At 43.6% G+C, this 26,335-nt stretch overlaps 1 protein-coding gene across 1 annotated transcript in view; it reads left to right on the plus strand.

Moving 5' to 3' along the window:
- The window catches only part of CPQ (carboxypeptidase Q), a 327,320-nt gene that overhangs the window by 74,033 nt on the left and 226,952 nt on the right, over positions 1 to 26,335 (plus strand). Inside the window, exons 3-4 of the mRNA XM_075270330.1 lie at positions 3,499 to 3,706; positions 23,783 to 23,990. Coding sequence (XP_075126431.1) covers positions 3,499 to 3,706; positions 23,783 to 23,990 — 416 coding nt within the window. The remainder of the gene's footprint in view (positions 1 to 3,498; positions 3,707 to 23,782; positions 23,991 to 26,335) is intronic.

The following is a 26,335-nucleotide window of genomic DNA, read 5'->3' on the forward strand; positions in this document are numbered from 1 at the left end:
CCAAAATAAGATATTTATTAAAGGGGTTGTCCCATCACAAGGATCCTATCTATACTGCTTGTTAATGTGGATGTAAGACTTTTCCTAAATACACTACTTCAGCAAAACTGCTTTGTTTGTCCACTATCTTACTTTATTCAATTCATTGTGGCCACAGCCCTGACTTATCTGCTCATGAGTCAAGTGATGTATCTGCTACTCTCAGGGGGAGGGAGGAGGGGCTGAGTGCAGGGAGCGAGCCTGTGTTTCTAGCTATTCCTGTGTCTGCACCACGTGACCTAGCTCCCTGTTAACAGATAGAGGAGAGGAGCTGCTTTCATTTCTTCTGTTCTCCCAGTTATCAGGCTAGCTAATTCAGTTGTGTTCATTATGGCAGAGACAGGGAGTCTCTGTATGTAACCCAGAATGGAGTTGCTGCTGCCTGTACTTCATAGTCCAATGTGGGCGGGCGGAGCTACACACTAATTTGGGGGCGGAGCTAAATGACAGGTTGCATGTGAAACCCCGCCCACCAAATAATGCAAGAAACCAGGAAGAAAGATGATTTTACAGCAGTAAAGACTGGTGAGTATGCGACGTGGGAATACCCCTTTAAAGATACCCACCAGAGTTAGATGCAGTTTACACAGAAAACGTGAAGAGGAGTTTAAGGTGGTCTTAAGATTCCTCTCCTGTGAATCCAGACGTGGAAGGCTGAAACAGAGCCTTGGCTTTCCACTGTGGGTTAGCCTCAGACACAATGGGACTATTTAGCTGAGGTCTCACAGAGGGTTCCGCAGCAAAATCGAGCAAAAACACCAGTCTTAGTAATACTGCCCCCTTCTCTAAATAGGAACAATGATTTTTTATTTTTTGGGGGTGTTTTGTTTGCACCCCGTGTGTATGTTCAGTAGATTACATTGCTGTACATATCACAGCCTTTGACCAAGCAGCTCCTATGGGGCTTTTCCCATGCCCAATGCTACTAGCAAGAACCCATGTGCGGCTCAAGAGGACCTGCAAGTAAGAGGTGAAGAATTGCCCAAGAGTTAGCAAAAGTGCTTTCAAGCAGAACAAAATCCAGGCACCTTTTCTTGAGGAACAGCCTGGTACCATAAAGAGGCCCATCGGTACAGCCGTCTCTCTTCCATATCTACCTTCATGACATGGAAGACAGGAGTGAACTAAGTCGTATCCTGAAACCAATGTGAAGGAAGTTCAGTTGTACTGCATAGATTTTTTTTTTAATGTAGAATAGAATTTAGGACGAGGATTATATATAAAGGATAGTATGGAAAGAGTTAAAATTCTAATAAGCAACTACCCCGTTCATTGTCCTTATTTATGTGATTGAAAGCCATCCCTTCAATGTGAATATGATAATTTTATAATGGGGCCGGAGATGATTCTCATTATTTGATTATTATTTTTCTTGCTGAGATTGCTGGTGATATATACCGTAATATTTAATCCAGTATATTATCTCTGCTTGTAACAGATCGCTCGGAATATTCTAACCTAATACATCTGTCATTTCTAGCTTGTCATAGAACGCCAGCAAGGATTTGTCTTATTAGGAAACCCCCATTACATTAGCTTCCCAATAGAGTCTCATCTACATCTTTACGGTACTGCGGAAGACCCCAACAACGGAAAGGTCGCTGGCTTCTATTAGCCAAAAACACAATATTTTTTTGCACCTTCTGATCTGTCTTCGTACTATGCTGCCCTGCTATCTTTGCAGATCTCTCCAGTTTGGTAGCCTAAATGGCAATTTACCTAGCACATGGCTACAGGGCCATCTTCACATGAATGGATTTGGATCAGATGATATGGATCGGATGTTCTCAGTAAATTCCCATACTGAACCCCAAACCAAGACTTCCCAGCATTACAGTAATCTCTAATGCAAGGACTATCTACTTTCCCGAGGCCTTACTGTCCTAAAGTGTCATTGTGCTTTAAGTATGGCAGCGGAAAGCAAGGACTCCTGGCAACATCGGTAACTATAATGCAAGTAGTTAGGATCCCGCCTCAGGGTTTGGTCCAGTAAATAACAAAATCCAAACTATATCTCCCGGACCAAATCCATTTAAGTGAAACGGCCTAATAATGTTACTTCATGAATCAATGGTCAGGCAAGACTCCTCCAGTCCACCAAGACTGTCACTGGTCACACTCTTTAGTGGTCACGTGTGGCTGGTACTTCCGCCAGTACAGGATCGAGAAGACCAGACCGTGAAGGGAGGCATCGGACACTTTGGGAAACTGAGCATGAATTTTATTTTTCAATGCCCTTGGCTGATTTACATCTTAAATGGGTTGTCCATTTTTGCCTGGAAAACCCCTTCAATGTTAAAGTGGTCACTTATCTTCTATCCATAGGAAAGCGCTGGTGCTGAACTTGGCACATATACATACTGATGCTCCATTCTTAAGGAGACTTTCAGTCCCCCCATCTTCCTGATCACTGGGGGACCCAGCCAAAGGCCTCCAGCAATCAGATAGGGGAAGGGTGTCTACAATGGCACAAACCCTTTAAGAGGATGCTTTATATTTAGGGAAGCAAAAAAGAAGAGAGGCGCCGAGCCGACCTTGGTGTAGTATTTTTTGAATCAAAAAGTCAGGGTAAGCAGAAACAAATGGCCGCTCACCTGGTGGGGTTGTGTGAGACACAACCACCTCTATATTGTATAGAAATGGATGGCACAGGTAAACGTGGGCGGCAGCTGGATATACGTCTGGGAGACATCAAGGCAACGATATTGGGGGTGGACCCTCTCACTCGAGGGGAGATCAGAAGAACCGCGCCTGCCCGGGCAAATCAACAAACTTTATTTTCACAACGCGTTTCCAGCCTATCTTGCTCTTTCTCAAGTGCATACAGATAACCTTCCCACCCATCATCCACCGTTATATTTAGGGAAATCATTACTGTAACCGGTTTTAATGCTTAGATAGCAAATTTATCCAGACAATTCTACAAAGGGTGATTCAGTCGCAACGATTACCCAATGAGGCAAATCTTTTATATTTTACAAGTCTGGTTATTTTTAGATGCAGTGTTACCTAAATCACACAATATAATACTATTTTTTTTGAAATTCTAAATTTCTAAATTCTAAAATTGTAATTCTAAAAATTTGTAACTTTTTAAAAAATTTTAAAATATTTTTTAAGGATGGCTCACACCATAGATTGCAGTACTACACAGGCAGGCCTCAGTAGTTACGTATACTATGGCAGGCCTGGGAAACGGCTCCTGTTCTCTTGATGTGTGGGAGACCTTGACATCTGAGGGGTTAAGTGCCCGCGATCAGGGATGTCTCCGATCATAATTACTGCTACTGGTTTCTGGCTATGTAAAACAGCAGAGACCCTGCCTCTCAGTTCTTGAGCGGGCGCCATGTTTAAATGTAGAATTTTCTTGCGACGGTCTCTGTACCCACCGGGGCTTCCAATGTGATTTCCCGGTCTCAAATTTCCAATTAGTGTAATATTTGGTGCTTTCTGTTGCAGGTATAACAGCAGAAGTGATCGTGGTGTCTTCTTTTGATGAACTGCATAGAAGAGCAGCGGAGGCCAAGGGCAAGATTGTAGTCTACAACCAGCCGTTCATCACTTATGGGGAGACTGTACTGTATAGGGCTCGGGGAGCCTCGGAAGCGGCTAAAGTGGGGGCTGTGGCCTCTCTAATCAGATCCATAGCATCATTCTCCATTAACAGGTAAGACTCGTATTCTAACCCCAATAAACATCTGAATCTGACTCCATCCAATTACAATATGTAATACTGAGCTTTTTTCTGGATTTTTCTTATATTACACATGATCTATCTAGAGAATATGTGCACCCTCAAACTGATTCTGCGACTCTCTGTAAGGCTATGTTCACATCTAGGTTGGAGTCCCAATGTGCCTTGAAAATCGCTGGGCGAAAAAGTATAACTTTTTTTCTGGTGGTTTCAGTTTAAAAGAACGGCCGGACACCCAAATATGCAAAAATATCTACATTTCTGTTTTCTTTCTGTCAAGCTGGGGCTGAGTACATTAATGAGAAATAAAATGAACTTTTTTGCTTTTAGCAAATGGCTACAATGAAACAAAGAGAGAAAAAGTTGAAGCAAAGTTTAACATGACACTGACTCATTAATACTGTGGCACAGAATGTTGACCTGACTTTCAGTCTTTTTAATTACTTTTTTTTTGTCTTTTGTGATAAGATGATATGTTGCAGTATGTTTTCTACATCTGCTGATTTGCCGAAACACTGCCCCTGTCTCTTCCTCTCTTTTTCTAGCGTTGTGATAACAGTAGTTAGAAGGACAGGTTGCAAATGGCAAATTAGAGGGGAAATTGGACATCCAAGCTTTCAGGAAGGGCAGATCACACAGGCTGCACTCAGTGGTGTAACTAGGAATGGCGGGGCCCTGTGGCGAACTTTTGACATGGCACCCCCTGACCGACGCCGAAGACCCCAATCGACTGATCCCCCGCATTCCTCTATTATGCCCCATAGTAGCCTCTGCACACAGTATTATGCCCCCATAGTGGCTCCTGCACACAGTATTATGCCCCATAGTGGCCCCTGCCCACAGTATTATGCCCCATAGTGGCCCCTGCACACAATATTATGCCCCATAGTGGCCCATAGTGGAGATCGCTGCCCAATACGTGTCCAGCTGTCACCAAACAAGAGGAAGATGAAACTCCACCGACTGCACACAGTATTATCCCCCATAGTGGCTCCTGCACACAGTATTATCCCCCATAGTGGCTCCTGCACACAGTATTATCCCCCATAGTGGCTCCTGCACACAGTATTATGTCCCATAGTGGCCCCTGCACATGGTATTATCCCCCATAGTGCCCCTGCACACGGTATTATGCCCCATAGAGGCCCCTTAACACAGTATTATCCCCCATAGTGGCCCCTGCACACAGTATTCTGCCCCATAGAGGCCCCTTAACATAGTATTATCCCCCATAGTGGCCCCTGCACACAGTATTATGCCCCATAGAGGCCCCTTAACACAGTATTATCCCCAATAGTGGCCCCTGCACACAGTATTATGCCCCACTGTGGATACCCGTGAACAATTATTATAGTCTGGGGACTTTTCAGACCCCAGAGTATAATAATTGGAGACTGAGGAGGGATACCAACATAGAAAACACTGTTACTTACCTCTCCCTGGCTCCGCTGTACTCCTCAGTGGTGTGTGCCATCTTCAATGATGTCCGGGACGTCACATGACCCTGGACATCTCCTGGGCCTCCGATCATTATACTTGAGGGGTCTGAAAAGACCCCCAAGTATAATAATAGTGTTTGTGGGGTCTACAGCGCCACTTACCGATCCCGACCACTGCCAGCATCGGTAAGTAAATAGTAACTCCAGCCTGTAGTGGCTGTTGCCGGTTCCCTAGTGTCCTGGCTTCTGTGGCAGCCACTACCCCGGTAGTTACGCCCCGGGCTGCACTGTATCTTATAGTAAATTTAGCAGAAAGCAAGCATGAAGCCTCTCTGAAGGGATTGGATCACATAGGCTGTGTATGTATGTAGAGTAGTAATGGCAGACTCTACAGGGGAGGGGGGATTTTCACACTTCTCAGCATCAGTGTCTTTTAGAACAAGGGAAACGTGATGCCTCATGTGCTGTCATAGGGAAATTCAAGTAAGGAATGATACGTAGGAGCTAGTGAAGGCAGCAGCATCCAGGACACGTAGACCTCACATCCTGCATGTAATGCTGGGAAGAACACGCTACCATACAACGGTGTACACAACCTTTAACAATACAGAGTGGGGCAAACCTTAGTATATAGCACCAAAGTAATATGGCAATTGGAAGTTTGATGGATACGATCTTTTCCGGTATATGACAGAGTTCATATACAATGGGTAATTTTTTCATAGAATAACATTTTTTTAATATATATATTTTTTACTATATATTATTTAGTCTTGCGGAGTGTTTGGTGCGATCTGCATTATCCTCCAGTACGGTGAAATATTTCATCTGGTTTATTAGAAAATTTGTCCCAGAGCAGATATTGATTCTTGTGCAGTTCTTCTATGTATGTGTGCTCAAGGAATGGAAAGCATTGATATATACATTTCTGTTAATTAACCTTTTATGCGCTTTTTATTACGCTATGTGAAGTTATGTTCATTGCGATTATACAGCACACAGAGGGGCAATGATACATTCACCAGAGCTAAGAAATGTCTAGAAAAAAATATTATTACAAATTCACTAAAGAGTTAACTGCGAGCCTTGTCAGTAAATTTATGAGCATTTTTAATTCAATTTTTTTTTTATATTGAATTTTCTCTCAGTAATACAAGAATCGCAGTAAATACGGCATAAGAAGCAATGGTACATAAGACGACGGTTGCTTACAAGCCGAAAGGTTTATAAAAACACAACACAGGGGACACGATCACCCATATAACTAATCCTTAAAGGAATATTCCATCTAGGCAAATCATGTAAAAGACAGGAATAACTGGCCGCAAGTCCCAACCACCATGGCAGGACGTATGGAATCAGGTGAGCGCCGCTGCTCTTCACCAATTCTATTACAGTACTTTTACAAAGGTGAATGGGAGCTAGGGACGGACCTATCATTTCGAGGACCTCAAGCAAAAATGGTTAACCCCCCCCCCCCAAATAATAAAAAATATTTAGTAAATGTTTTAATTTGCCGTTTACGAAGCCTAACACTGTGTCCACATGATTTATGACTTTTGTTCATAGCCGTGGGTCCCAAGAAAAATTACCCACCCCCAATCAATTTTTTAATCCCCTTCCTCGCCGTATTGGAATCCCCACATTTGCAGGTCAAAAAATCTGCCTTTATTGATCCCAAACACAGTATTACGTCTCCTTTACTAGCCCCCACATTATATTACCCCCTTAACATGCCCTCATACAGTATACTTCCCCCATTATTGCCCCCTTCATTGATTCCTACTTCTTGTTTGACTCTCACATAATAAATACACTGTCTACCAGTAAGTATTCGGACACCCATGCAAATGAAGATTTCTGTGGTCGTGATGTACGTCACGCCTTCCACCGTTAAATAGGAAACAGCATTGGCATTAGTAGATTGGCATTAGTCACATGCAAGATGCTACGAAGTGCAGAGTTGTCCGATTTCGAGAAAGGGGTAATTGTGGGGTACCACAGAAATGGTCGATCCTTAAGGGACATAGCAAGCGAACTGAATTACCCAAAATCAACAGTGGCCTATGTGATTACCAAGTGGAAGGTGAACGGCGATTGTGGGAATGTGCCTCCGAGTCAGCAGACCCCCGAAACTGGGAGATAGAGACTAACAAGTGCTGGACAGAGAAACCGCACCCAACCGATGGCTCACATACACCAGGAGTGTCACCAGGCATCCGGGAGTATTGTGTCGCTCAATCCCATCCGTAAGGAAGCATCTGCTGGGGTCTACCAACTATTGTATAGGAAGAAATGTTGTGTTTCTATTCTACCGCAGGTGTCCAAATACTTATTGGTATACAGTGTATACTGTACCTTTTTTGGGACACACACAGTATTCTGTCCCCATCTTTAGCACTCATACAGTGACACGTTATGCCATATCCATAATGTACAGTAACCCTGGAAGCTGAAACAGAAGAGGGCTTGAACTGGAGGGGGAATAGAGAGCGGTATATATTGGTGGCTACCTGTTGGAATAATCCAAGTAGTAATGGGCAATTTCATAACAAATGGCACAACCCACCACTATAGGTCCGTCTGATCTCTGGGGCCCCATGAAATTATTTTATGGCCAAGTCCGCCCTGCCCGCTTTCCCTTGAAGTCACAGTTCATGTAGCTCCAATTCACTTTAACTGGAGCTACGGAAACAGCATATAGTAATGGGGCTTGCAGCCAGCTATTCCTAGCCCTGATTTGCTGAGGAATAACCCTCTGAAGGGTCACTAATAGGTCCTAAACGCCTCCCAAACCCGTAACAGCGCCATATAGGTGGTTAATGCCTTTAAAAAAAGTAGAGTATACCTTTGTGGCTACAAACTAATAAAGCAATACAGAGATCGTTATCTTTTTATGGATATGCGAATCAGCCTGCAAGTGCACCAGGGGCAGGGCCTGATTTTCCAGGTTTGCCAGCAGCAGTTCGGGCAGAGACTGACAATGGCAATCGAGCTAAATGGGCGACATCGGATTCTAGAGGAGAGTCGGGCATCTGCATTCAAAGAAAGGTGAAAGCCCATCAAATTGGCAACATATTACGAGTATTAGAGTTTATTCTTGGTGCTGTATGTTCCATACAAGATCCTTTTCCTTCTTCGTAGACACAGGAATGTGCCCCGCCGCCGCCGCTTATACCGCCCTGCGCCAGTAGGTGTGAATTAACTAGCTGCATGTACACTGTAAAAGTCTATTTTCATGGCTGACGCTCAAAGACGATGAAACTCTGAAAACTCTATTTATGCTTCAAACTGTGCACCGTTCAAGTCATTAAAATGTGAGGATTTATTCTTGGCCATAGACGTGTTTGATGGAGTCATTATTCATCCCTGGCTCACAATTAGGCTTTTATAATTGTGATTTAAGCCAAGATTCCACAGTTGACTGAAGATAAATTTTGTATCAATATTTGTGTAAAAAATGTCATGTCTTGTCTCCAGCTCCAACTTTTACTGCGTTAGCAGAGAAATAATTAGTATTGTGTGTTTTTTTTATTATTACAAGTCGTGAGATAACAGATCAGGGCCGATATTAAGGTGGTGTTCATATTAAGGCTTTATGGCGCCGTTCACATTGCGTCATTGGAGTATGTTTGGAAAAAATCCATAGGTTATGGATCAGTGACCCTGTCTGCATACATTTTAATACACTGTATGGAATAGCACCGTAGACTACACTAGTCTAGGCAAATAGTGAGTCAGAAAGGGTAATGTCTCTCATTAGGGAGAGATGGTACAGGGACTTATTAGACCATGCATGCCCTACTAAGGATTCTGGGTAAGGAATACAAATAAGACCTCATTGGTGAAAGAAGAAGTTGCTCCAACACCACCTATTGGAAGGTAGGTCCCTATAGGCTAATACCTGGTTTTCAAAGAAACCTAAGGGCATAATCTGGGAGTAATAGCCAAGCCAGAATAAGTCCTCCAAGCAAAAACCTCAAAATAGCTGTCTGCAGATGGAACCTCTTGGCTATTATACCTAGATTATGCCTTTAGGTTTCGTTGTAATCCGGGTATTAATTTATAGGGAGTGACTTCCTAATAGGTGGCGCTAGTAGCAAATTCCTCTTTTTCACCAATGAGGTTTTATTTGTATTCCTGACGCTAGGTTCACACCAGCGCCCGGAGTCCGTTCTGAGCTTTCCGTCTTCTGCATGCACTATGTAAATGATCTCTTTGGATCAATGAGGATATTGCTACTTACCTCTTTGGAGCAATGGCAACTCCCTTGTTGCTCCAAAGAGCTTCCTTTAGAGCAGTCTTTCTCAAAGTGGGCGATAACGCCCCCTTGTGGGCGCTGGAGGCCTATAGGGGGGCAGTAAAGGGCACAGAGAAGATTGGGGGGCGTTGAAGCGGTTTAGGGGGGCGATAGCTAATTTAAAGGGGTGGTATCATAACAATGATTCTATCTATACTGCTTGTTAATGTGGATTTAAGACTTTTCCTAAATGCACTGCTTCAGCAAAACTGCTTTGTTTGTCCACTATCTTACTTTATTCACTTCATTATGGGCACTAGCACCTGGCCCCCTGCTCATTGCTGAGGGAGCCACATGACGTAGCTCCCTGCTGTGTGGGGGCTGAGTGTACAGAGCCAGCCTGTGTCTGCACCACACATACACATCACATACACATCACCTAGCTCCCTGCTGTGAGATAGAGGGGGAAGGGGTGGAATAAGTGCTGCTTTCTTATATAAAGCAGTCTAAATCCTACTGGGCTAAAGGACCTGGTCTCTCTGTTCACTAGGATAAAGCTTTATTATATAGAGCAGGCTGCTAGTGGGCAGAGGAGCCAGGTCCTTTAGGAAACTCCGTACAAGGTAAATCCAAGTCTACAGGACCTTTTGATGACATCACAGGCCCTTCAGTCATCCCATAGGATCACGCTATGTGGTGGGCGGAGCTACACGCTAATTTGGGGGCGGGGCTAATTGACGCGAGCAAACAGGAAGAAAGAAGATTTTTAGGCAGCTTAGAAGGCAGATCAAGCTTCATGAGGCTACCCTTTTAAACTTGTTTTTTGCTTTTAACACAAACTTTACTTTAATTTAATTATTAACATAATGACTGCGATTGTGATTCTTAAGATGTAGTAAAGTAAAAAAATTTGGGGGGGCGCTAGAAAATAATTAATTCTCGAAGTGGGCGGTAGACAAAATAAGTTTGAGAACCTCTGCTTTAGAGGATTGTAGCTTAACATGTTGGCATATTATCTTGTAGCCAAATATCCACGCTGGTAGTAAATGTTGTGAAGTTTGGCTTAATGGTATAGCGCCATCATATCCTACATCACTTTACAGATAGTGTCAGTCACTGGCCTGTATAGAGCTCACAATCAATATGATTCCCTATCAGTATGTCTTTGGAGTGTGGGAGGAAACCGGAGTACCCAGAGGAAACCCACCAAACACAGGAAGAACATACTAACTCCTTGCGGATACTGTCCTTGCCAGGATTTGAACCCAGGACTTCAGCCTACAGGGCTAACCACTGAGCCACCGTGCCGCCCATTTTTTTGGCATTTCAACAGATAATCAAAAAATCGGACAAATCTTATTTTTGTCCATTCTGACCCCACTTGAAGGCAGTCTGTCAACATATAGCGGTTGTCAAAATGGATTTGGATCCAGCCTTTAAAAATGAATTACGGAGTTGGGTGAAATAAAGATTGCAAAATTGCTCATGGGTGCAGAACCTTTTCATTGTTTTTCATGGCTGTTTTTTACTACAGCCAGTGGTGTAACTACCACCATAGCAGCAGAGGCAGCTGCCACAGGGCCCGGGACATTAGGGGGCCCGGTGTCAGCTACCCCTGCTACCCCCGCTCTTATCACAGACAAACTGTTGTAACTGCGATAAGATCGGGGGAAAGCTTGTAGGACCTGTAGATGAAGGACCTTGTGTGACGTCAGCCGTCACATGACTAGGTGGGCGTGTCTTTATAGCCTGTGCAGTCCTGCAAGAGATGAAGAGAAGGAGAGATGTGGTGCCAGGTAGTGAAGGGGAGGGATTAATGTGAGATGCAGGATGAGAGTTTGTGTCTGTGTGTGAGTGTGTATGTATGTGTGGTGTGGAGGAGGGGAGAGGACAGTGTCCTGATATCTGTGTATTAGGAGGAGAGGACAGTGTCCTGATATCTGTGTATTAGGAGGAGGGGGAGGACAGTGTCCTGATATCTGTGTATTAGGAGGAGAGGACGGTGTCCTGATATCTGTGTATTAGGAGGAGAGAACAGTGTCCTGATATCTGTGTATTAGGAGGAGGGGGAGGTCAGTGTCAGTAGATGGATCAGTACTCTACACATTGTTTGTATTCAGATTAGCCTGCAATTGCTGTTACTAATGACTGTCTAATAGTAGTCAGGGGGCACTCTGTGTATTGTATTGTATTGTATTGTACTGAAGGGGAGGGGGATGTGAGATGCAGGATGGAGAGTGTGTGTCTGTGTGTGAGTGAGTATGTATGTGTGGTGTGGAGCAATTGAGGAGCAACAGTAACCTAGGGGCAGAGATGGAGAGGAGGACATGAAAATGTGGGTAGAGATGAGGGGTGCATGAAACTGGGGGCAGATGGAGGGAGGACATGAAAATGGGGGTAGAGATGGAGGGGAGGACATGAGAATGGGGGTAGAGATGAGGAGTGCATGAAACTGGGGGCAGATGGAGGGAGGGCATGAAATGTCATGTGACATCCGTGCTTTATTAAAGATGGCCAACACCACCAAAGACTGCAGCGGAGCCGGAGACAGGTAAGTAACTTTTATGTCCGTTTCTCCCCTCAGTCTCCGATTATTATACTCTGGGGTTTGAAAATACCGCAGAGTATAATAATTGTTCATGGGTGTTCATTATGGGGCATAATCCCGTGTGCAGGGGCCACAATGTGGTGCAGTACTGTGTGCATGGGCCACTGAGGGACATAATAGAGCGCGCAGGAATGCGGCATGGGGGGGGTTGGTCGGTCAGGAAGGGGGGGGGGGGCCATGTCAAAAGTTCGCCATGGGGCCCCACCATTCCTAGTTACGCCACTGACTACAGCCTACGACACCATCTTGAGCCCTCTTAGGCCAAAGTGACACCAGACAGACATCAGAAAATTCTCACAACTAACCATTACTTGGTTGTCCATTCATGTGAATGGTCAACATGTAATACTAAACTTTCCCTATAGTGGCCGCTACAGAATATTACTATCTGTACCTGATATGTCATTTACCACATTTCCCTGTACTTCTGATAGGATAACTACTTTTTCCCACAATAAGAACAGAACAAAGCTTGATACCCAAACCCCCAGTGTTCAAAAAATTCCAAAAATACCAAAATTTGGAGAATAAAACATTCATAATAAGAAACTGTCATGCATTCTTACACTGTTAATCTGTTAACAAGTTTCATATATAGCAATTTCAATGGGATTAGGATAAAGTGGAAGTGTTCCATATTTTTATTAAATGCATAAGAATCCAGTTTTCCCGTTAAGCTGTCATAAAAATAATTCCACATGTCATGAAAATTCAGATTTTCTTTTTTTTTTTTTTTACATACCTTGTGCCACTTGTTTTCTACCATGCAGAAACTAAACAAAACCAGATGGTGTGTGCAGTGCTTCTGAGGCACGCCACTCTTTATAATGCTAATTTTTGCATAGAAGTGAACGCTTTGGTTTAAAAAAAAAAAAAAATTTCTCCAGATTGCACGGAAGCACGAATCATCCACGTGCCGAACCCCCTACCCTGCATAACAGCTTCTCAATCTGACTTGTTCCGTATGGAAAACTGCGGGAAGTATTTATGTTGAGACGGCTCAGCGTCCCTCCTAGGCACTTTTTTAATTTTCTTTTTGATACAGGGATGGCGAATGCATATTTTATAGTTCGAGGATAAACTGATAGCTGTCTCGCTGTAAAAATATAACATTTCATTTCTATTTCCAGCTTGAGGCTGCCAGCCATCCACGCGTATAGAGAGTCCTAAAAAATAACAGTTTTTAGAGCCCTGTCTATAGAGAACGTTAGGGAGGGCGCAACGGGTACAGGTGGGCAAGGGCAGGGTTGGGGAATCGGGACAGTTTTGGGTGGAATTGGAAAAAAGTTACCGATTCTGGGTTCAAAATAAAATGATTACCGTAATTTTATTATATTATACAATTATTAAAGGGGTCCTATCATTTAAACACATTTTTTTTCTTCCTACCATGTCGGAATAGCCTTAAGAAAGGCTATTCGTCTCCTACCTTTAGATGTCTTCTCCGGGCCACCTTTCACTTGAAATACCGATTTTCGACGGTATGCAAATGAGTTCTCTCGTCTGCGCATGCCCACAGGCCACAAGAAAATGGCTGCTTACTTACTGTGTTAGTGGCCATTTTTCTTGTGGCCTCGTGCATGCGCAGTAGGCTCTGCCTGAGGCCTACAAGTTGCACCGCCTGCACCGGAAGAAGACACAGGAAGATGACGTTCCTGACGAAGATGGAGGTGGCGCTGCAGAGTTCTCTGGCAGCACTGGGGATGCACCCATTGCTGTTTGTGTGCTGGGGCCCGCCTCCAGTACTGCGAGATAACTTATTTACATACCGGCGAAACCCGGTATTTCAAGCGAACGGTGGCCCGGAGAAGACATCTAAAGGTAGGAGACGAATAGCCTTTCTTAAGGCTATTCTGACGTGGTAGAGAGAAAAAAATGTGTTTACATGGTAGGATCCCTTTAATATTGTATAATTATTTAGATATATAATTTATTGCATGTTTACTCAATACAAAGTAAATCGCTGGCTTGTAAGTAATTAGAAGATCTTTGCTTCATCTGTCTATGGATGTCGAGTTGGGCTGCAGAAATTTGGAGGAGTTGGAGTTGGTGGCTTGACCTACCAACATCATATCCAACAGTACAAAACTACCACACAATTGATTAATAAAGCATAATAAATTTTATTAATACCTACTAAAACAGTAGAATCACATGACATATATGAGAGACAATTACATAATACAATTCTATTGCTATAAGCAAGTGGGGGTAGACAAAACTACATAGTACCAACTAGCCAGTAGTAGGTAGAAAACAGATGGCCAATAACAGTTACATGAAGTAGGAATGGTCCTGGATAAGAACAACAATATATAATAATGTATGGTGCAAGATGCACCTAACTATTAACAGCAGTGTGACAAAGCCAGGAACCCAGTATGCAAGGTTTACAGGAGGGCAGGATAAGGTAATGGAGGCTGATATGGAGGACATTAAGTTAGTGAGTATGTGCAGGAGAATGGCCACTTTGAGTAGGGCAATGACTCATCTACAGAGAAGAATGGCTACCGTGAGCAAGGATAGCCACCCCGTGCAAGATAATTGGGCATCTATGTAAGAGAATGGCTTCTGTACACAGGAAAATGGCAGTTCTGCAAAGGAGAATGACTTCTTTGGGCAGGACAGTGGCTGCTCTGCATACATTTTGGCAAGTCTGGGCAGGGGAGTGGGTATTGTGAGCAGGGGAATGGCTATTGTGGACAGGGGAATGGGTATTGTGGGCTGGGGAATGGGTATTGTTGGCAGGGAATGGGTATTGTGGGCTGGGGAATGGGTATTGTGGGCTGGGGAATGGATATTGTGGGCAGGGGAATGGATATTGTTGGCATGGAATGGGTATTTTGGGCTGAGAATGGGTATTTTGGGCTGAGAATGGGTATTGTGGTCAGGGGAATGGGTATTGTGGGCAGGTGTATGGTTATTGTGAGCAGGGGAATGGATATTGTGGGCAGGGGAATGACTATTGTGGTCATGTAAATGGCTATTAAGGGCTGGGTGAAAAAATACTGTGCAAGTACAAACAGGTATATAAATGCAGTGGTCCATACCCGTCCTCTTCAAGCCTTACAACTGACTACAATTCTACCTTATGCCATGTCAGGTGGGTTATCTGCCAACATTAGAGCCAACCACAGGGAATTCAGATTTCCTATTTCTACTATTTGATCTATCGTAGAAAGAGCAAGAAAAAAGTAAGTAATCATTTAAAGAAGGCAATAGTAACCCATGATGTCTGCCCCTCCATCCCTCTTATAGTGCTCTGGATTTACCACTAATTTGATCAGGGCTTTCTATAAATCACTGAGATATCTATGTCTTGTCGGAGGAATTTCAGATCCGTGACCTAAATTTCACCTTTGCTGAAGTCTTTTGATTTAGATGTTTGGTTTTCTTCTTTAATTTTGGCGTTTTTACTGTCTGGACATATATTGTCTGTGCATTTCTCTGCAGCTGTCTAGAAACCTGCAGGCAGCGGATTGCTTACATGTTGTCTGCTGGTATTATGATTTTCATTAAACATAATACTGGGGCAAGAACAGAACATTTTAGGAGATACCTTCTCCATTCAAAATTTCATCTGGGTATTAAAAAACAGATCGCAAGGGTCAACGAGTCAGTGTGCCTGGGGACGTCCAGTAAAATTCATTCTAGGCGCCGACTGTACAGCTACATGCAAACACAATATCTTGCTACCTATCCAGACTTTTCCTGCCCTGGGGTCCTGTCAGTAGCCACTGCCTGGCTCTCTTGACTTGAACTTGGACAGTTTTAGCTCTGCAAGCAAGGGATATGTTCACACAAGTCAACAGATCTCAGGCAGCAGCAAGAATGTACAAGATGATCGGGGAATGGGGTGCAGTTGATAAAACTGGAGTACAGTCAGCTAGTCAAGGCTAACCACTGTTGAAAACTGGAGCGGTGTGGAAATCAAAAAATTGCTAAATATTTGTGTAAACAAGCTCAAGAAGTCTCTTCCCCTTGGCGCTCTTGCATTTGGGCACAAACCTATGGGGTTGCCATAAATTCTTATGTATATTGTGGGGAAGTTAGCTCGGTAGAAGCAGCGGTGCGGATCCAAACAGTTAAAGATATGCAGCAAACCGGTTTATTTAGAAAAAAACAGGAAAATAAATAAATCTTGACTTCAGGCATAAAATGAGCAAAACAAAATACAGCCTTAATTGCAGGCAAAAACAAAATCCTGCTCGTCTGAGCAACTAACAAAACAGAAATGTTATCCTAACTATACGTGTGGCTTACTATCAGCCACACGAACAAAACAAGCACAACTTTGTCTAGCCGGACTCAAGGTTACAGAACAGACCCAGACGCCTCCTCTTACTCACTGGATCTGCATTAGAATGCAGCAGCTTCAGCTTTTTCTGGCCAAGTATTGAGACAAGGACTCACACCTGGAGCTCAGGCCTACTCAAGACCCGCACTGGACCACACATAAGTTAAAAACCTGGGGGAGATATAAGCGAGATTCCAGCACTCACTCTCTCACCTTCTCACAATATACACCATTTTTGTGGCACAAATGATAATGAATAGAAATGAGCGAACACTGTTTGGATCAGCCGATCCGAACAGCACGCACCCATAGAAATGAATGGAAGCACCTGTGATGCTGACTTTGCCGGCGGCCGGCCGGCGTCACAGGTGCTTCCATTCATTTCTATGGGTGCGTGCTGTTCGGATCGGCTGATCCAAACAGTGTTCGCTCATCTCTAATGATGAATATGGCGCATCCCTTGGCACCCTTGCATCTGAACACAAACCTACACCAACCCCAGGGCTGCCGTAGATTCTCACATCGTAGACACCATTTTGTAGCATATATGACCATGACTATGTCTCTGGCAGATGGCCCGACTATTTTAGTTGCAACTGGCATTAACAATTTGCGACTATTTTATTCCACCATTACGGCGTAACACTTTTGATGAATCCCATGGGTCATAAAACAGTTGGAGGCCTATAGAGGTACCCGAGTCTTATTTAGCAAACAGATGTAATATCATAGGGTCTTTAAAATCCCATGTATATACCTTTATGGTGTATGTTGGCACAGCTGGTACACAGAGACGCTCTAGTTTCTTAATAAATAATAATAATTTGTTATTTTTACAGCGCCAACCTATTCCGCAGTACCGCCATATGGTACTGTACCATGTGGGAATACCTCTATAATGCTCCAGGATTTTTCGTCATTGGTTTACATGGATTAAAACCCCTCTGCTCTATGTTAACCCCTCTGCAGCAAATGGCGGCAGAGTATGACCACTATAGTATGGACCCCTACACCACATATCCATACTACGGTCTTGTGCTTGAGCCCTAAGGCTTTAATCCTTTGATCAGTATATTAAGTGTATTTTTAGACGCAGAGCCCTGTGCTTAGGCTCTTACATGTTTTACTATTGGAACCTCCAGGAACGTTACGATATTTTCTTTGCAAATAAAACTTGCCGTGGACGTTTTCCTCCATGAATTAAAATTTATTTAAAGGCCTTGGCTCCGCAGCTCATTGCATCATAAAATGTGCTAACTGGTATCAAATGTACATGTGAAGTTCATTATCTGTAATGCTCTGCCAGAAATACACTTGAAGCCAATGAAAAAGCGAGAAGCGGTCCTCGGAGAGATGTTGCTTTGTATGTGGCAGAATCAGTCTAAATTAAGGGGAAATTTTTCAGAAAATGGTTATTTTTCAAAGGCAGGAAAAGAAATAAGCTGCACATAAGAGTCCTTGAACTGTCTGGGTTTGTCAAGTTAAAAAATTATATTGTCATTCTGTTTCTGGTTAATTTGGGTGGAGACCCATGTGGGAACATGGTGGTCATATTGGTTGCCAGGCCTGTGTTCCTTGTAATTATTGGGTGGAATTTTAACAGAAAGTAGAAAGTCTGAAACTTACATTGTATTTACTTTTTTATTTTCAGGGTCAATTTTTTTATACCACCCCCAAAATTTTACACTTTTACTTGCGATACTTGTTTACGTTATTTCAATAGTACTCCTTCCGACCCACATCAATATCCTCACGCCTAGCCAACCAGAACTGTACTCTACACTGATAAGGGGGAAAGGACCCCAAAAGAGTTGGCCACAGACGGATGGCTTTTCCTTTTGGAAGAGATTTTTTGGTTTGACTTTTTACATTGGTTGTTATGAATGTTTTTGCCTACATTATTTGTCCATAATACTTCTTCCGACCCACATCAATAGCCTCACACCGAGCCAACCAGAACTGTGCTCTGCACTGATGAGGGGCAAGAACCCCCAAAACAAATTAGGGTAGATTCACATCTGCGTTCCACTTTGGGACCCCCCGAATGGAAGCCTAATCTGCATAAAAAGCGGTTACCTTAGGAAACCTACAAACCCATAGACTATAATGAGGTCTGCATGGTTTCCACCTGAAGAAGGCAAAAAAAGTGCGGAGAGGGGAACGGAATTCCTGTATGGAGACTGGGTGCAGATGTGACCCAATACAGTAAAACTACCCAAATATATAAAGCTTATTACTAGAGATGAGCGAGTAGTACTCAATCGAGTAGGCATTCGATCGAATACTACGGTATTCAAAATACTCGTACTCGATCGAGTACTACTCGCTATTCGAATGTAAAAGTTCGATGCAGAACCAGCATTGATTGGCCGAATGCTATACAGTCGACCAATCAACGCTGGTTCTTCTCCTACCTTTAGAAGTCTTCTCCGTGCAGCTTCCCTGTGGCGTCTTCCGGCTCTTCATTCACTCTGCCAGGCATCGGGCCTGGGCAGAGCCGACTGCGCATGTCCGCATGTAGCGCAGGCATGCGCAGTCGGCTCTGCCCAGGCCCGATGCCTGGCAGAGTGAATGAAGAGCCAGAAGATGCCGCGGGGACACTGCACGGAGAAGACTTCTCGGAGGATCCAGCCCGACCTTCACTCATGGACTTGGTAAGTATAATTTGATCGAACGTTGCCTACCCCTGAAATGAGCATTTTCCCCCCATAGACTATAATAGGGTTCAATATTCGATTCGAGTAGTCGAATATTGAGGGGCTACTCGAAACGAATATCGAACCTCGAATATTTTACTGTTCGCTCATCTCTACTTATTACTTTGTATTACTGCGTTTTTATTTTTTTAGCACAATCTTGCATTTTAAGCCCTTAAGATTCAGCTCAACGCCCTGAATAAGCTCAAAATGGCTTATTGGAATCCCTCCTGGCAACCATCATCTCGGAGCATGTGCTCGATTTCCCCCTTCTGTTCCTTGGCGAGAGATTTGGACTCTCTTCTACAAGACATAGTTGCTCCTATTTTGGCAAACTGGAAACTTCACTATATCATAATCAGACATTCATCTGAATGGCCACCCTATAATACTACCCTGGAGTTGCATTAGGTGGGGAAATGTCAAGCCACTTTTTGGGGGCAAAATCAGAATGCTGGTAACCAAATCCATGGGGGTCATTTCTGATGAATTACGACTGGTCCGCTCCATAGTAATGCATAGGATGTACATTCAGGATATGATCACATATGGGACACATATGCCAATTGTTTTTCTATGAAAGACTTTATCATGGCACCATATGTGCCCATTCTTCCGGTGCAATCTTCCATCCGATTCTTTGGCCACTCACATAGGATCTACAGACACCAAGATCAAAATGTGGCCTTCCTCCGATGCCAGTTAATGCATTTACGTAATTTCTTTCCATAATTTTATTGTTTGCATTATCTTTGTTTCAGATCAAATATTGAATAGAAATAAGGCAGCAACCTTAAAATGTTTCCTTAGCTTGCAAAAAATTCTGCATGTGCCAGCCGTCTGTTATCGATATCATGTGTAGGATCTGCCGTCCCAACCTGGATGTGTGACTCTTCCAGAATAATTTAATGAGCCATCTGGTAATATTTTTCAATCTTTTGTACAGAATCTCCAGAAAGAGGATAAAACCATCATGTTTTCTTTGCATCACAAGCCGAAATGTTTACTTCTGTGCTTCAAGACCGTGCCATTAACACTTCAGACATATTTTCTGCTGAGCGCTGTGTCGACACACATTTTTTAAGGGAAGCAGTGGCATGACATCAAAACTAAGACAAAATAGGCTCTAGTGCTGTCAGGTTGCATCCGATGCTTTATGGCTCTGATTTGTAATGTTACTGGGAAAAAAAATCAAAACTTGAAAAAATTGTAGCAGAGACGAGGAAGGAAAATTGTTGTACGATTTCGGTAGCATGTTACATGGAGCATAGCAATGATGCCTCTCATACAATACTTCTAAAAATGTTTGTGAAACCATTAGAATTCTCTAAATCTGAGCAGAGTCTACCTAAAATATAATCATATCTTGGCCAGCCCTGTACGCTGGGGTTACACCACTTAGAGGACCCAGAACTGAATCCTGGGGTACACCACTTATAATAGAGGACCCAACACTGAAACCTGATGTACACCACTTATAACAGAGGACCTAGCACTGAACCCTGGGGTACACCATTTATAACAGAGAAACTAGCACTGAACCCTGGGGTACACCATTTATAACAGAGGACCTAGCACTGAGCCCTGGGGTACACCACTTATAACAGAGGACCTAGCACTGAACCCTGGGGTACACAATTTATAATAGAATATCCAGCACTGACCCCTGGGGTACATCATTTATAACAGAGGACCTAGCACTGAACCCTGATGTACACCACTTATAACAGACAACCCAGCACTGAACCCTGGGGCACACCACTTATTACAGAGGACCTAGCACTGAACCCTGGGGCACACCACTTATAATGGAGGACCCAGCACCGAACAATGGAATACAGCACTTATAATGGAGGACCCAGCACTGGACCCTGGGGTACACCATTTATAATAGAATATCCAGCACTGAACTCTGGGGTACACCATTTATAACAGAGGACCTAGCACTGAACACTGATGTACACCACTTATAACAGACAACCCAGCACTGAACCCTGGGGCACACCACTTATTACAGAGGACCTAGCACTGAACCCTGGGGCACACCACTTATAATGGAGGACCCAGCACCGAACCCTGGGATACAGCACTTATAATGGAGGACCTAGCACTGAAACCTGGGGTACACCATTTATAATAGAATATCCAGCACTGAACTCTGGGGTACACCATTTATAAAAGACAACCCAGCACTGACCCCTGGGGTACACCACGGATAGCGGAGGACCCAGCACTGAACCCTGATGTACACCACTCATAACAGAGGACCCAGCACTGAACCCTGGGGTACACCACTTATTACAGAGGACTTAGCACTGAACCCTGGGATACACCATTTATAATAAAGGATACAACACTGAATCCTGGGGTATACCACTTATAACGAAACACCCGGCACTGAACCCTGGGGTACACCACTTTATTATAGAGGACCCAACTTGGTAGGTTGGACACACATATGTTATCAGAGCTATTAGCAAACCATGCACCTGCATCATGCAGTACCAATTAAATTATTGCAAGCAGAGATCATGAAAAACGTGAGAAACTGATCCATAAATATATATCAGAAAATTTGCATAACTTTTCATCTTCTACAGAATAACATTTATTTGCTGAAACTATAATATCCCTTTAACTGTGTCAGGGCCTGCTCTACATGTGAGACTGTCTCTGTGCAGGCAGGTAGTTCAGTGATGTTCTGCAGCTTGACAATTTTTCAATTAATTTTCCTTTAATGGGATATTATTTTGCAGGAACACATTGCCTTTATTAGCACAGTCAGAATTCTCCTACAGTAAACTGTTTTCTAATGAAATTTTCAGAGAGTAATGCCTGCCTTCAATTAACTTACTAAATATCAAGTCAAAAAGTGCCTGCTCTGGTTTTTTTGTTCCCTCGGCTTAATTTGTGAGGATTCACGTTCATCTGGATGAGCGCTTTTATGCTAATTCCTTTTTCATCTTCTAGATAGATTCATTCTACAGCTCCGCTATACAAGTCATTGTTGCAAGGAATATTTGCTTGCTCTTAAAGAGGACCTTCACCAACTCCAACCTTTTGAACTTTTTAATAGGCTCTGGTCCAGCGATTCCACTGCAGTTGGAATTTCTTCTCTAGCACCCACCGTTCCTGAGCAAATGGTGCAGTTAGCTTTAGCCTAATATGCAGTTAGGCTCTCTACTGTCAAGTAGGCGGTGCTGTGCTGGAGCAGGCAGTCTGGGGACACCCACCTAACAGTAGAGAGCCTATTTGGCATATTGGGAGCTGTAACCATCAGGACTAGAGATAAGCGAACACTCGAACACTATTCGGATCAGCCGTTCCGAACAGCACGCTCCCATAGAAATGAATGGAAGCACCTGGCACGGCGACCAGCCGCCGGCAAAGTGTACGTGCCAGGTGCTTCCATTCATTTCTATGGGAGCGTGCTGTTCGGAACGGCTGATCCGAACAGTGTTCGCTCATCTCTAATCAGGACCAATTGTGTAGGATTGATACTGGTTAGAGAGGAAATTCCAACTGTGCTGGAACCTGTACCTGTTCAATGACTTGGAGTTGGAGGTAGTGAAAGATCTTCTTAAGGCTAAAACTAGGTTCGCACTTGCGCCGTGTTCTCTGCCATTCGTATCTGCCGTGGGACCCGAACAACGGAGAGCCTGTCCATTAAAATAGCAGTTTCCCACAGAATCCATAAACTATAATGGGGTCTGCCATGTTTCAGTATAAAACCAATAGAGAGAAAAATCCTCCAATGCTTATATGAGCGAAGCCTGAGGACCCACATATCAAGTCTCTGCGGGAAAAAAACACGGTGGAAACGCATTGTGTTTTTTCTCGTAGCGCCTTTCATCGAAACTTTGCTGAGAAAAACTGCGGAAAGTGCTGTGGGAAAAAACTACGATGTGTTTTGGCTGAAATGATCTGAAGACCAGGAGGTGGAGGGGAGAGGAGACAGGAGGGCAGCTGAAATCCTGAGATTAGAAAACCCCTTTAGGGTCTATTCACACGGAGGAATTTGGTGTGGAATTTTAGTGCTGAAAAAAAAGCCTACCATTGACGTCATTGGGTTCTGCTAGCTTTTTATTCTGCTAGCGGCATCCCCTCATGGCATCCTGCTCCGGATTAGGCCCAAATGAATGGGCCTAATTGGGAGAGAGCCTTGGAATCCGCGGCAAGAAGAGTCATCTCGCTTCTTTTTTCCACTACTAGCTAGCGGAAGAAAGAAGCGAGCGGCTCCCATCGAAGTCAAAGGGAGCGGGTTCTGGCAGCAGATTTTGAGGTGTATTCCGCGTCAAAATCTGCTGCCAAAAAAGTTTGTATGAACAAGCCCTTATTTTGTATTCAGGAGGATTTCCTGCTTTATTTATAGATTAGTCTCATTTTATGTAAATGTCTTTGTGAGTCTTTGTAGGTTTTTTACGCTCTTTATATAAAATAGTGCCGGATTATAATACATTCAGAATAGATAAATGACCATAGAAGGTTTATAAAAACAGAGACTCTCCAAGACTGTAAAGCAGAGTAAATCTAAAATTATATCTAATTATTTCTTTGCGATTGACTCTTCTGAGATTCCATCCAATTCCATCTAATCTTGCAATTCTGTGATGAAAGCCAGTGTCAGTCTGTCTGCATTTTTGGAATATTTGTCGCCAGATTTTACAATAGTCGTTCTATTGTGTTTTTATTTTGTTACTATGTTTTTAGTTTTTTTTTAGATGTACGACCAAGCAATGTGTTATTTATTTATTTTATTTTTTTTGCAGCCCGCACACAGGATGGCAGGATTATGAGAATGGTGTCCAAAAGATCCCCACTGCCTGCATCACAATAGAAGATGCCGAACTCATGGCGCGACTGGCATCCCGCGGTGTTAAAATCGTTGTTACTCTCTATATGGGAGCGGTCCAGTATCCGGACGCTGATTCATTCAATACAGTGGCAGAAATTGTTGGGAGCAAATATCCAGAACAGGTATGTGAAGGGGCAGACACAAATAATATAGAGGCTTGTTCGCACATTTCCAGGGAAATCTGTGGTTTGATCTTCTATGCAATGGAATTTTTGTATCTGATATAAAAAGTTGCATGCAACAATTTCTTATGTCCAATACACGACGTTTCTGTAACTCAGTATGTAACCGATCCCGACAGAGAAGGTTCCATATTACATCGGAAGCCACGTTATGAAACTGTGACGGGGATCGGCTTATGTAATAGTATGGGCTGAATACACAGATAAGCTTTTAATTTCCCCTCTAACATAGAGCCATAACATGGATTATCTCATGACAATGGCATTGTCAAAGGGTGAAATATATTAGGCTGCAAGTGAATAGTCAGTTCTTGAAGTTGATAAGTTGCAAGCAGGAGAAATAATGGTAAAGGGTCCATGATATTTTAGTAGGAAAGGTGAAAAATAATTTTAAAAACCCACATATTCCCCTGTCCCCGATGCTGCTGTTTCCCAGGTCACTGTCCGGTCCTGCGGCACCTCGGTGCTTATCCGGCAGAAGTCGCCGCTGCATGAGACCACTGAATCCAATCAGTGGCTTAAAGGGGTATTCCCATGACGCTTGTTCACTAACCTGCAGGCTGTTGTGCTCTCTTCACTTCCTGCTTTTCTCGGCACATAGGTGGGCGGGGTTTCACTTGCACGGGATTGGTTGTAAATGAATTACCACAGTGTGAAGCTGATGTAGCAGAGCTGGATTTGAGTCAGTTTGCATTACATACAGAGGTAACGGACTCCCTATCTCAGCCCTTATCAGCCAAATTCAATTAAACTGACTGATAAGAGCTCAGAAATCCCAGAGCTCTCACCTTCCCTATCTGAGAAGCTCTGCTACTTATCAGACACAAACAGCTCAGAGCTGCTCCCAGCCCCTCCCTTCCCCCTGAGAGCAGGCAGCTACATCACTTGACAAATGAGCAGATAATCCCAAGGGCCATAGAAACGGAGTGTAAACAATGAAGTGAATAAATTAAGATAGCAGCCAAACAAAGCAGTTTTGATAAAGCAATGTATTTAGTAAAAGTCTTAAATCCACATAAAATAGCAGTATAGATAGGATCCTTATGATAGGACAACCCCTTTAAGGAAAGGACACAGGACACTTGCATACGTCACCCGAGACGTCCCATTTCCTTTCCTTAGCCTGCTGATTGGCCTCTGTAGTCACATGTGGCAGATACTTTCACTGGAAAAGCTCAAGGTTGCTGCGGGACCGGACAGTGGCCTGGGACATCGGGAACTGACATGTTTTTCCTTTAAGATCTGAGTGACTTTGATAAGGACCAGATTGTGGTGGCTAGATGACTGGGTCAGAGCAGCTCCAATACAACAGGTGTTTCGAGTTGCCTATCACAAATGAGTACCTATCAAAAGTTGTGCAAGGAAGATGAAGGTGAACCAATGACAGACTTCTGGGCACCCGAGAGGAATAAATGCTAGTTTGATCCCACAGAAAACCTTTTGTCAAATAAATTGCTAAAAAGTTACTTTTGGACGGTCTCGGTAGTCTTGTGGAGTCACCATGGGTTCTAGCTGTTTCAGAAGCATGAGGGTGGTCTACACATAGTTAGATAGTAGGTGAGGTTGGATGAAGACACCGGTCCAGCAAGTCTGTTCTGTAACGTTACAGCGTTGATTTGGAGGAAGTCAAGAAGAAAACCCATGAGGCTAATGCAAATTGCCCCAGATCAGGGGAAAAAATGTTGTTCTGACTCCAAATTTAGCAGTTGGTGTAAAACTCTGGATCAACTTGTCTTTACCAAGAGTAAAGGAAGCCAAGGATTCCCAGCCAGTGTCCCACGAGGGCCACAATATTAGGCAAGAGGTTTTAATGTTCTATCTGATTGGTGTATAAATATAAAAGTGACTGACGGGAAGAGAGAGGAGGGAACATTCGGGGGCGTCCTTATATAGATGCTAGGAGGTGGGTGAATGGATACCCGAAATATCTCATTGCATTGCTCCTATACAGCCAACTATGGTGACCACTTTCTGCTCCTCATTATGATTGAAAGAGCAGCTCTGGAGTACAAACTACTGCTCATACCAGTGAAGTTCTGTGTATATTCTAACCAGTTAGCTGAAGCAGTTTGGGCTCGTTCACATGGGGCAAGAGGGGACGGATTTTGGCGCTGAATCCACGTCATAATCTGCCCCCTCATAATGGAGGCCTATGTAGACCACTAGCTTACTTTTTTCCGGAAAAAGGAAGCGAGCTGGCCTTTCTTCAGGCGGACTCCGCGGTTGATTCAGCCCCAGCGTCCACCTCGCGGCAGCACCCTCCGGACTAGACCCATTCATTTGAG

The sequence above is a fragment of the Leptodactylus fuscus genome, chromosome 4 (assembly GCF_031893055.1).
Source record: "Leptodactylus fuscus isolate aLepFus1 chromosome 4, aLepFus1.hap2, whole genome shotgun sequence".
NCBI lineage: Eukaryota > Metazoa > Chordata > Amphibia > Anura > Leptodactylidae > Leptodactylus > Leptodactylus fuscus.